Source organism: Trichomycterus rosablanca, chromosome 26, assembly GCF_030014385.1.
Source record: "Trichomycterus rosablanca isolate fTriRos1 chromosome 26, fTriRos1.hap1, whole genome shotgun sequence".
In the NCBI taxonomy this organism is placed as follows: Eukaryota; Metazoa; Chordata; class Actinopteri; order Siluriformes; family Trichomycteridae; genus Trichomycterus; species Trichomycterus rosablanca.
In genome coordinates, this window is record NC_086013.1 from 5,321,702 (window position 1) to 5,335,291 (window position 13,590).

The 13,590-nt window shown below is 41.9% G+C and overlaps 1 protein-coding gene across 1 annotated transcript; it reads right to left on the minus strand.

Moving 5' to 3' along the window:
- Nucleotides 1-3,826: 3,826 nt before the first annotated feature.
- On the minus strand, nucleotides 3,827-4,756 carry LOC134303714 (proteinase-activated receptor 2-like). Its single transcript, XM_062989188.1, has one exon. It carries the CDS (start codon nucleotides 4,754-4,756, stop codon nucleotides 3,827-3,829), a length of 930 nt encoding a protein of 309 aa, XP_062845258.1.
- Between the last annotated feature and the right edge of the window lie 8,834 nt (nucleotides 4,757-13,590).

Sequence of the window (13,590 nt, forward strand, 5' to 3'; positions counted from 1 at the left end):
GCATTGCTTACCTGGGCAAGGGATGGTGGATTTGAAGAAGGCAAGTCAGTATAGGCAGTGTGATGCACTGGGCAATGTTTTGCTGAGAAACCTTGCCCCAACATTGTGTTACTTTTACACAGAATGTACAAAATGTTGCAAACAAAGTACACCTCTTAATGGCAACAGTATTACATAAGGAAAAACTGTTTTATTTTATATGTCCAATAAACTATCCATCATTCAGTAGAGGTTACAGTGATATGAAACAAATACACATTGAACAGACTTTGCTGACCACAGGTTTTAATCTAGTTGAGCGTTCGTGGAATCATTTAAATATTTAAAATACATACAGCTCTGCGTCAATGACCACAACTTTGCATTATTTACTCCAATTACATCTAAGCAATAAATGCACAAATCATGGTACACATACTGTGATTTTTTGCTATTGTTTGTAATTAAATTTGGCTGTTTTGAATCGAAATTGAAGCTCTTAGTCAGTGGTTTTTAAATGAGATGTCCAACAAGCTCGTAGATGGATGAAAGGATGGATGGATGGATAGTTGTCTTTGCACCATTCACAAACACATTCCACCTAGATCCTCCAGGCATTTTCATTCTGGTCTTTCCATAAGGAATTCCAAAACCCAGGAGCTTTCCAGACCCAAGGCGCCTAATCTTTAGACCAGTTTGTTCATTTTAAAAGCAGAGATAAAAATCCACATATGACATCCTTACATACGTGTTCCTTTTTTCTAGGTGTGTCAGTGTCATGTGAAGTGGCATGTGAAATGCCATTGAGACTGCATCTTCCGTGGAGCAGTTTGTTTTGTAGGCAAATTGGTGCAGGTCTACATCCGAGGGAATGATTGCTATTATGTAGGAACAAACCAGTGTCTGTTTACCAACAGTCCATACCTATACTGTTTTGACAGCTGGCCCAGTCCTGCAAATCAAGGGTTTGTACACTGGGGTCAGTTTTACTGAAATGTGGTCTGACAGTCCAAGGCATCCCGATGATTTACTTTATATGCCTGTTGGATGTTTGTGTACACAAAGTTTGGTGTAGGGGAACTCTAATAACCTGAGGACAGAACCCTGACCTCAACCTCAACTGTAAGTCAAAGCTTTACATCTATCATCAGTGCCTAAACTCAGAACTGCTGTTTCAACTCTTTGCAGACTACACAGCAATAGTTGGCTTTCCTGACTGCTCGCTCTCCCTTTTAGTTATGCTGTAATAATTAGGGCTGCCGGAGTCTGAAGCTACTTTCTGCAGAGCTGACATTTTTACTCGTAACGATTTCACATTGTAACTACATCTTCTGTTGAGACTGCTGTGGCAACAATGCTGCTTCTGCTAGTTGTGATGGGGGCCTGGTGTGTTTGCACCGAAAATGTAAAGGACTTTATCACAGACTGGACTGAATAATGAAGAACTCCAATTGTTTACATTATTATTATTTGCTAGTTATTACTTTTAGTTCGTTTTAATTTTAAGTCTGGTTCCATTCAAGGTTTCTTCCTGTAATTTTAAGGGAGTTTTTCCTTGCCACTGTCGCCCTCGGCTTGCTCAACAGGGCTTTTATGGTCTGTTGGTCCTGGATTCTGTAAAGTTGCTTTGAGACATTGTTCATTGTAAAAATCGCTATACAAATACATTTGACTTGACTTTATTGCAGATAGGGGCGGCATGGCTTAGTGGGTAGCACTGTCGCCTCACAGCAAGAAGGTCCTTGGTTCGATCCCCAGACGGGGCAGTCGGGGTCCTCTCTGTGCGGAGTTTGCATGTTCTCCCCGTGTCTGCGTGGGTTTCCTCCGGGAACTCCGGTTTCCTCCCACAGTCCAAAAACATGCAGTCAGGTTAATTGGAGACACTGAATTGCCCTAGTGTGTGTGTGTGAGTGTATGTTTGTCTGCCCTGCAATGGACTGGCGTGCCATCCAGGGTTTTACTATGTGCCTTGTGCCCATTGAAAAAGCTGGGATAGGCTCCAGCAACCCCCCCCCCCCCCCCCCCCCATTGACATTGAACTTGAACTGATGAGTCATGTGTAACCTGAAACTACCTGTCCTGTCATGAATGTAACCAAAGTGTAAAACATCACAGTAAAATCCTACTAAATAAATAAGTAATAGTTACAGTGTATCACAAAAGTGAGTACACCCCTCACATTTCTGCAGATATTTAAGTATATCTTTTCATGGGACAACACTGACAAAATGACACTTTGACACAATGAAAAGTAGTCTGTGTGCAGCTTATATAACAGTGTAAATTTATTCTTCCCTCAAAATAACTCAATATACAGCCATTAATGTCTAAACCACCGGCAACAAAAGTGAGTACACCCCTTAGTGAAAGTTCCTGAAGTGTCAATATTTTGTGTGGCCACCATTATTTCCCAGAACTGCCTTAACTCTCCTGGGCATGGAGTTTACCAGAGCTTCACAGGTTGCCACTGGAATGCTTTTCCACTCCTCCATGACGACATCACGGAGCTGGCGGATATTCGAGACTTTGCGCTCCTCCACCTTCCGCTTGAGGATGCCCCAAAGATGTTCTATTGGGTTTAGGTCTGGAGACATGCTTGGCCAGTCCATCACCTTTACCCTCAGCCTCTTCAATAAAGCAGTGGTCATCTTAGAGGTGTGTTTGGGGTCATTATCATGCTGGAACACTGCCCTGCGACCCAGTTTCCGGAGGGAGGGGATCATGCTCTGCTTAGTATTTCACAGTACATATTGGAGTTCATGTGTCCCTCAATGAAATGTAACTCCCCAACACCTGCCGCACTCATGCAGCCCCAGACCATGGCATTCCCACCACCATGCTTGACTGTAGGCATGACACACTTATCTTTGTACTCCTCACCTGATTGCCGCCACACATGCTTGAGACCATCTGAACCAAACAAATTAATCTTGGTCTCATCAGACCATAGGACATGGTTCCAGTAATCCATGTCCTTTGTTGACATGTCTTCAGCAAACTGTTTGCGGGCTTTCTTGTGTAGAGACTTCAGAAGAGGCTTCCTTCTGGGGTGACAGCCATGCAGACCAATTTGATGTAGTGTGCGGCGTATGGTCTGAGCACTGACAGGCTGACCCCCTACCTTTTCAATCTCTGCAGCAATGCTGACAGCACTCCTGCGCCTATCTTTCAAAGACAGCAGTTGGATGTGACGCTGAGCACGTGCACTCAGCTTCTTTGGACGACCAACGCGAGGTCTGTTCTGAGTGGACCCTGCTCTTTTAAAATGCTGGATGATCTTAGCCACTGTGCTGCAGCTCAGTTTCAGGGTGTTGGCAATCTTCTTGTAGCCTTGACCATCTTCATGTAGCGCAACAATTCGTCTTTTAAGATCCTCAGAGAGTTCTTTGCCATGAGGTGCCATGTTGGAACTTTCAGTGACCAGTATGAGAGAGTGTGAGAGCTGTACTACTAAATTAAACACACCTGCTCCCTATGCACACCTGAGACCTAGTAACACTAACAAATCACATGACATTTTGGAGGGAAAATGACAAGCAGTGCTCAATTTGGACATTTAGGGGTGTAGTCTCTTAGGGGTGTACTCACTTTTGTTGCCGGTGGTTTAGACATTAATGGCTGTATATTGAGTTATTTTGAGGGAAGAATAAATTTACACTGTTATATAAGCTGCACACAGACTACTTTTCATTGTGTCAAAGTGTCATTTTGTCAGTGTTGTCCCATGAAAAGATATACTTAAATATCTGCAGAAATGTGAGGGGTGTACTCACTTTTGTGATACACTGTATGTATTATAGACACAAAGTCATTTATGCAATCCCTCTCATTTTATTACAAGCAAACCTTACCCGGTCGTTGAGTACACAGTAGAGGGTTCGATTGCTGTGGTTACCTTTTCAGTCTGTTCAGTAGTACAACATGTACAGCAGCATGCTGGACATTTTGGCATCACTTTGGACAGGTAGAGCACAGGCTGAATGCTACTGCTAATGTTCATGCAGCCGAATCCTATGAAATTGATGTAACATCTGAACACATCTGGCGAGAAATAGGACTTAAATGGGAACAGCGCAACAAGAGGGAGGTAGTTAAAGACTATGATTGCCTGAATGATGAGTACCATCTTGAAGGCTCTTTTCTTGACAGGATGCATGTCATCACGACCTGGGCCGGAGATCATCAGGGCCCAGAGTATGGAGATGTTACAGAAGACCATGAAGGCGAATGCAGCCAGGACCATGACTATAAACACTTTATCGAAGTCTGGGATAGTGCCAACGGATTTTAGTACAGAATAAACCAGCGTGATGAGCCACGTGACGCCTGCACAGACGGGCCGATGAGGCTTATCCTTCAGGTTGGAGAAGACGATAGGGTGCAGCACTGCCATGTAACGATCCAGACAAATGCAGGAAAGGAAGAGCGGCGTTGTGTCCTTGATCCCATAAAAGAAGCGCAAAACAGACCACGTGCTGCTGCTGTTCAACCACATCAGGCTGGCTAACTCCAGTGGAGGGCTAAGGGAAAAAAAGGTGTCTAGGACAGCCAGGTGAACGATGAAGATGTCAGAGGAGGAAGAGTCTTTCCGGTTATGACGGATCAGCCAGAGCACCATGAGGTTTGCTGGAATGCCCATGAACGTGTTAGTGAACTGCAAGCACAGGTAAAACAGGATCATGTGAGGCATGTGGACGCATGTCTCGTACAGCGGCTTGTCCGCCAGTGAGACATTCAGAAGGGGTGGGGAGTTATTGACATAGGCAGCTGCTGACATCTGACGGTGTGGTTGCTGTTCACTTCAAATGAAAGAGCTGAAACAAAAATGAAATGTTAGTTATGTTGGGTTTTGCTTGGCAGACACAAACACATTTACAAACAATGAACCTCAAAGAAAGATTGGAAGGGATTTGCATATTTCTCCCTCTACAGTGCATAATATCATTAAACCATTCAAGGAATCGGGAGGAAGTTCAGTGCGTAAAGGCCAAGAGCGCAACCCTCAGACGGCACTGCATCAAGAACCACCACTCAACAATAGCTGATATAACCACATGGGTGAGGGATTACTTTGGCAAATCTTTGTCAAGCACTACAATACAGAGTTACATGCACAAATGTTACTTAAATCTTTACTGTGCAAAAAAGCAGCCTTATGTCAACCATGTCCAGAAGCGGCGTCGATTTCTCTGGGCTCTGAGGCATCTAGGATGGACCATCACGCAGTGGAAATGTGTATTGTGGTCAGATGAATCAGCATTCCAGGTCTTTTTTGGAAAAAATGGATGCTGTGTGCTCCGGACCAAAGATGAAAAGGACCATCCAGACTGTTATCAGGAACAAGTCCAAAAGCCAGGGTCTGTCATGGTATGGGGCTGTGTCAGTGCCCCTGGCAAAGGTCATTTACACTTAATGCCGAAAAGTACATTGAGATCTAGGAGATCTAAGAGCAACATGTGCTGCCTTCAAGACGTCATCTTTTCCAGGGACGTCCTGCATTTTTCAACAAGACAATGCAAAACCACATGCTGCACACATTACAAAGGACTGGCCTGCCTGCAGTCCTGACCTGTCCACAATAGAGAATGTGTGGAGAATTTTAATAGTAAAAATGTGTTTGCAGGAAGAATGGGACAAAATAAAAGCTGAAACACTAAATCACTTGGTCTCCTTGGTCTTTTAAGTGTGGTGAAAAGGAATGGCAACATTACAAAGTAGTAAACGCTTTACTGTTCCAACTTTGCAACTTTCCTGCAGACCTGAAATGCAGCAGTGGATGATTATTAATACATGAAATGAAGTTAAGCAGATAAAACATGAAAGATCTCAGGTTTATCCTGTCTGCAATCAAATAAAAGTCAAAGTAAATGTAAGAAACTTTGCTTTTTCCATGCCGTCTCAACTTTTTCTGATTTTGGGTTGTAGTTTTAAATAAGAAATAGACATACAGTACATACACTATATAAAATGTATATAATAGACAGGGTCCATATCCCATGTATACAGTACAAGTACTATTAGTATTACTATTAGTATTACTATATAGTATTTAAAAGCACAACTGGTTTTGTTCTATAGATAATTAAAATGCCATGCAGATAAATTAAACCTCAAGAACGCTTTGACATAGACATACAAATACCAACAGTAGAAGCTGCCGTCTCACCAAGGTTGTGGGAATCAATCCTTTTCTCTCAAAGTCTCAAAGTCCATCAGGTGCGAATAGACCGTTCCATCTAATTGTTTGACGAAGTACCACGGCCTCTGTGTAGTCCCAGGTTCAAAGGACAACCCAACACCATGATTCAACATCTTTCTATCCAATCACAGAGAGATTGTTGTGGCAAGTCCTCATCATTCCCACAGATTTGCAAGGATGCAATTTGCCATTGGAGCCTGACGAAAATTTCAAAGTAAGCAAAGGATGCAATTTCCAGTAGTACCTACCAATGAATAAACAATTAATGCAATAATGAATCCTGGTATTTGCTTGACTGTCGGTTTAAAAACACAGATGCATAATGGATGTTGTTTCCCAAAACATTTAAAATGTCAGTTTGTTTAATAGGAGTTTTTTTTTATTTTATTAAATGTCATTGTAATATTTTGTGAAATATTTTAACAGCAATAAAACAACATATGGGAAACAATCCCCCAATGAACCCATGTATAATGTATTTGCTTTCCAGACCACAAGCTTTTGCATTGATGTCTGTGGATCCCGTCAGAGTCCTGCACTAACGCTGGGCTCTTGTCTTTGGTGTCACCTGACTGATGTCTTTTAAAAATAACGTAATAATTATAGAACTTGTGATGACTACTAGGTTAGTCAGAACTGTTATACATGATAGCTGAGTCAGGTAAGGTTTAAAAGTGTAAATTTTGTATATGCCCATAGTGATATAGTAGTATAGTGACACTACATAGCCAAAATTATGTGAACACCTGACCATGAGCTGGTTGCTCATCCCATTCCAAAACCATGTATACTAATATGGACGTGCCCCTCCTTGCTACTTTAAAACTTCTCCTGCCTTGTGCCTAATAATAAAGCAGTTAATTAAGATGAAAAAATAAAATGTGGACATCTTTACAATGTACATGCTTTATGTTCATAGTAATACCGCGTGAGTCCAAATTATGTTAACACTTGAATCCCGGAAACCATTTATTCACAAAACATACTTCATATCTGTAAGATGATTTACAGGACAGTCTCAACCTGTTCGGCATCATGTTCAACACACAAAAACCAGCGAGCAACAGTACCATTTAAAGCCTGGACACAGCCCAGCCCAGCCCAAGCGTCCCAATACCATTACCCCCACCATGAATGACTGTTGTTAGAATGTTCTTATTTAGAGTGCAGTGTTAAAGACTGCTGTAACTACACATGTATCAATATGTAAGAGCCTTTTCTAATCATGAAGACTGTTTGAGGCAAGCGTGGCCTGCTGTTCCCTAGATGGTTCATTAGGTTCTAGTTAACTTCATAATAAAGTTGTTTTGCTTTAAACTTCATTTGCTCTCACTGTGGTTCTCTACAGTTTCAGAGCCTTAAAGTGGTTTTACAACCATTTTCAAATACAAACCCCCATTTCTGTAGTTAGGCCATTTTGTATAAAGTAATAAAAAAAGTGAACAGGTGATGGTATCATGACTGGGCGTAAGGAGGTTCCACTTAAGGCTCGTAAGCAAAGGAAGGTCGTAGTCAGTTGAAAATGAATATTACTCAATGCAAGATTGACAAATAATTTAGCTAATTCACCATCTACTTTACATAACATTGTGAAAAGATTCAGTGAATCTAAATAATCTCAGTCCATGTGGGGCATGGCCGGAAACCACTGTTTAACATTTTAAATGAGACCTTTGATCCCTCAGACAGCATTGCATGCAAAACTGTCATGCTACTGTTATAAATATAGCTACATGGGCTTGGTTGTACATCAAAAACCATCGTCACTATATGCGGCCACTGCATCAAGAGATGCAACCTGTAACTATTTAATGTAAAGTGAAAGCTTTAGAGCAATAATTTCCTTCGGGATTAATAATTAATCCATCCATCCATTTACCAATCTATCCATCTATTCATCTATACATCAATCTATCTACCGAACAATCTGTCTGTCTGTCTGTGTCTGTCTATTGTATCCATCCATCTACCAATCCATCCATCCATCCATCCACCAATCCATCCATCCACCAATCCATCCATCCATCCATCCATGTATCTAATCTATGCAAGTTTTTTTTCTGACAAAGCTCATCTCAAATGGACCAAAAGACAATGAAAAATTCTTAAATTCTTAAACATTCTTAAACTCTTAGACTTCTTCAGGACCTGCAGCACTGATCGGTGAACGCCACTTCTGTGATTGATTCGCTGTAGTCCGTTTGAGCCTCCAGGCAGAACAGCGATTTATTGGTTGGTCCTCTAATGAAAGAACCAATACAAAGCACACAACCAATAATAACAAAATAATTACAAATACAAGAGGAGAAATAAATGAGACGGAGTCGCACAAATGTGTCTGGACCCGGACTGCCTCACATGGGGATTGAACCCAGGACCTTCTTGCTGTGAGTGACTGTGCTGTAGTGCTACCTACTTAACCACCATGCCACCCAGGAACCAACCTGAACAACTTCAATTGTGTTTACCTTGGCAGTTCTTTGTATCCTTCCACACAAACACAAGTAGTGGAGTTATATGTATTTTCTATAAAATAATCACTCTCCAAGCTTAGAAGGTGAAACTAATGTGCTAAACAACTGGACCAAAACACAGATGTGAGTATTTAAATTTTACTTTGAACCTATGTTTGTGAGGACTGTCTGTTCCTGCTAGTTTACAGAATTGGTTATTCAAAAAAGTTGATTACAGACCTTAACTTAATCTTAAGTATTATTTGAGGCTGCTCTTTAAAAATATAAGAGCACACAAGCATTTTTGGGGAGATAAACCTTTACTACTTCTGTAACATCATCTACAGTGCAAAAGTAAAAAAGTAAACACTGGACACCAACCATGTCTTTGGATAAGAAAGAAAGAAAGTAGATTTTTAAACAAACAAATCCTTTAGTTATAAACACTTATTTAAGTCCACGTAAATCAAATCAACATGGGTCAAAAAATGTGAGCTGGGTGGATGAGTGCAGGGAGTGTTTGGTAAAAGCAGTACCCTGTGCTCTTGGTGTACTAACTGCAATAGGTGTACTAAAAGTGAGTTGTAGACACATCGAAAAGATAGACAGAATGCACCTGAACGCAATTTGGAGTGCCAAAGCAAAGGGTCTGAATACTTCTGTGAATTGGAGATTTCAAAAAAAGGTTCTCACTTTTTCAGGGTACCTGGATGGCACAGGGGTAAATTATGGTAACTCCGTAATGCTGGCATCCAAAGTTCAATCCTGCTGGGTGATATCGGTCGGTCAGAAGTCTACATACAGACACGATTGGCTATGTCTCTTGGGTGGGTTAGTGGTAGGGGCCCCATGATTGATGGATTGGCATCCTGTCCACAGTGTTTTACGGACCCAGTGGGTCTGAATGTTTTCTTAATCCGATGTTAAATCTGCCCTGTAAGCTAGCACACCAGAGCTGAGATTTCGAACACTTCGCTTCTAATCTCAGCTCTGCCATTCAGGTTGGCTGGCCAGCTACATGAACAACGATTTGCTGCAGGGTGGGAAAGCCGGACCATAACTGATGTGACTACAGCCTCTGCTGGCTGATTGATGACGCCTGCACAGAGTCGAGGAATAATGAGGACAGGGTGTGGCTCTCCGTACATAAAAGCTGATCCGCATACGAACTCGCCTCGTGCAGGTGAAAAGATGCAGCCGGTACTGATCACGTGTCGGAGGGGGCGTGTGTCAGTTGCAGTGCTCCTCAGTCAGCAGTGGAGGGTAGTATCGATACAGAGGAAGCGTAATGTAATCAGGGTAATTGGATACGACTAGATTAGGAAGAAAATTGCGAAAACAAAACGGCCCTGTTTACTACGAACACATACCATCTATTTTCTTTGTCCATGCACAATGTGTTTATCTTCGTCCAGTCCTTTCTGACTGCTGGAACAGTTTTCCTTCAAGCACCGACACCGAGGTGTTTAAAAATCCCAACAACACTGCTGCACCTGATTCACGCATACCAGAACAACACAGACTACCACATCATTACAATTGTAGTGTCTTTGCACGTCTGGTCCTTAACACCATCTGGTGAGTGGATCATCATTGTGTATTATTTAAAATGTATTGATCCTGGTAGACATAAAGACATGTTTGTAATTCACACACAAAACAGCTCCTCATTCTAAAAAGTTTATGATTTATAGTTTAAAATGTCTTCATGCAGAGTAGACACAGTGGTAACGGTAGTACAGACAATCAAAACAGAGTAAACAGTGCAGGTAAATACTTTTTCCTGTATTTCATGAAAGCTTAAAACAGTCTACATATTAAGAATATGAAACTTTAGCTCGTAAACAGAACACTTTGCCAGTAATCAGAGATTAAAATATTTATATCTAATGCTATTATATCATACAGAGACCCACAATCAAAAAGAAAGCAAGAACAAAGAGAATTTCACCCCATATCAGGCAGAATTTACAATCTGTAACAACTTTCTGTACAGTGTAAACACACAAGTGGTTCCAACATTGTATCTAGCTAAGCTTCGGGTGGCACAGTAGACCTGGGTTCTCGACAGTGCTATCGGCCGACGGGTGTCTACACAGACATGATTGTATGTTTGTTTTACACTTTGGTTACATTAATGACAGTACAGGTAGTTTCAAGTTACACACGATTAATCAGTTCAAGTTTTTATATAAAACACAGTCATGGCAATTTTGTATCTCTGATTCACTTAATTTACACGTGTCGGACTGTTGGAGGAAACCGGAGCTCCTGGAAGAAACCCATACAGCAATGGGGAGAACAGGCAAACTACACAAAGAAAGGACCTGAGAATAGGACACAGGACCTATTTGCTATGAGGCAACAGTGCTACCCATTGCACCACCTGTCCATACCAAAAATAACAAAGTAACATTTCATAAATGGAGTCATATTTAATAAACGGAGGTTATGAGGGCTTATAGGTCTTCAAACTTTGATTGTATCTTATTGTTCCATCACAGATTGACACTTTGGAGAACACAGATCTTAGTGAGCCTGATTACCATATGCCCACTCATAAGATTGACCCTAGGGTGACTGATAGCGCTTTTCCACCGGCGCGGATCCGGCTCCGTTCCTGTTCGCGCACTTGATTTTGAACCGGTTCCATGTGCTTCCACTGAAAAAAAGCACTGCACTTTCATTTTTAAAGTTCACCTGATTACATTTTGAGCACGGTGGCTTAGTGAGTAGCACTGTCGCCTCACAGAAAAAAGGTCCTGGGTTCGATCCCCAGGTGGGGCGGTCCGTGTCCTTTCTGTGCGGAGTTTGCATGTTCTCCACATGTCCGGGTGCTCCGGTTTCCTCCCACAGTCCAAAAACATGCAGCCAGGCTAATTGTAAACACTGAATTGTCCTATAGATACCTAGCCGCTAGATGCACAAACCAGTGCATTGTAGTGCACCCCAAGCCCCAAGCCCGGATAAATAGGGACGATTGTGTCAGGAAGGGCATCCGGCGTAAAAAAAAACAGTGCCAAATCCCGCCGGTGACCCCTAACGGGAAGAAGCCGGAAATGCCGACCCCATAACCGAAAAACCGGACAAAGGCTGAGGAACAAGACCTGAATAAATTTTGAGTTTGCCGCTGATATTCGCTGATATTTTCAAAGCGATGATCTGTTTGATATGACAAACGCAGAACAAACGCTTAACGTGAAAAATAAAGCGTAACGTGGCTTGTTGTACTAAAACAATGACAGATGAATTTGGGCAGTACAGGGCACTTATAACCAGTAATAACTGAGAGAAGTTTAGTGTTCATGTGTCGTACTTTTAGTACATTCAGCCACATTACGCTTTATTTTTTACGTAAAGCTTTTTTCGACTCTCCTGAGAAGCAGATTCAGAACCCCGAGCTGCAGAACCACCACACGTGAAGTTAATACAGCTAAACACAGACACATGTGGAGCTTTTAGACTGGATTTGATGGTTTTTTCACACAAATGGATGTTTGTGTTGTGGAACTTTAGTGATGTTTTACCGCACCGCTCAAATCGAGCGCTGAGCAAATCGGCTATTTGCGCCGAGGGTCGCGGTGAGAGCGAAGCGCAAAACGCTTCTCACATCAATGAACTAAAGAAAACAACAACTGCATCAAACACGTCTAGTTCTTCTTATCACCAATAGCTGATCGATGCTTTTTGCATAAAAACGAACATCTGTAACAACAGCACAAATGCTCGCACATAATCTACACTCTCCGCCATCATGTTACTACTCTTTACTTTCGTTGTGTAACGCTCACCGTTAATGACGCAAGCTTGGTTCTCAAAAACTGGTGGAAAACACCAAGGTTGGAAGAAACCTGAACAGAACCGGTTCAAGAACCAGAGTTCTTTTGGTGGAAAAGTGCTATGAGAGAACCCTCTTTTAATGCTGCCAGTACTTACGCCATGCCACAGGAATTCTACATATTTAATACAGGAACAATATGGCAACAACCCTCACATATGAATATGAAGGGTATTACAGTGGTAAGTCTCAAACACTGGGGCTGGTTGCCACATCTTTCAAATATGTGCCTTAATCGACAGTTTTACTTTTGCTGTTACGGGTCTAGTAGCTCACTGGTACCTGTCAGTTGTAGTGGAACTTGATATAAAAACCCAGGTTCACTAAGCATAAGGGACGGTGGTAGCCTAGTGGGTAGAGCTTTGGGGCTATCAGCTGAAAGGTTGAGAGTTTGAATCTCGGTTTCAATAAACACTGGTGCAAACGTGGGCCGGTTCTCTAAATAGCACCAAGGTTCCAAGAAGCCTGAATGGAACCAGTTCAAGATCCAGAATTATTTTGGTTGGAAAAGACTGTCTTGCCCATGATCCTTCTCAGATTTAAGGTCCTACCCTGAAGTGGTTTGGGTCTTTACTCTGTGTAGGACGCAACTTTGCTTCATAACGTCTCTGTGGTTTAAAACACACTCAAACTGAACCGTTTTAATAGTACAAGAACTAAAACAGGTTCCTTTGAACAAATTTTTTTTATGTGCATTGTGAACAGGCTAAATTTTTCGAGGGAGTATAAAGGAGGATTTTAGCAGAAGAAAGGGTTGAGGTGAAAGGTCACAAAGGTGTCAGTGATGGGCTAGATTACAGCATCTCAGAAGTATACCAAAAACTGCCCTATTAGCTTATTCTAAAGTATGTACCATGTTTTACACTGTATAGGTCAAGGGTCCTAGGGAGTTGGGTTCGATATCAGCCTCCAATGTGGAAAGGGTTCCATTCCAGTACTTGATCAAACAACCAGTACTTGATCCAAACATCTGTAACAACAGCAACCAGTTACTGCTGTTACTTCCGTCGTGCATAGTGCAGCACCGTCCGTTGATGACACATCCTCGGTTCCAATAAAAACTGGTGCAAATGTGGGCCGGTTCTCTAAATAGCACCGAAGTTCCAAGAAGCCTGAATGGA

Excerpts from the sequence above, each read along its gene's own strand:
- LOC134303714 (XM_062989188.1), bottom strand. The coding sequence starts at position 4,756 with ATGTCAGCAGCTGCCTATGTCAATAACTCCCCACCCCTTCTGAATGTC.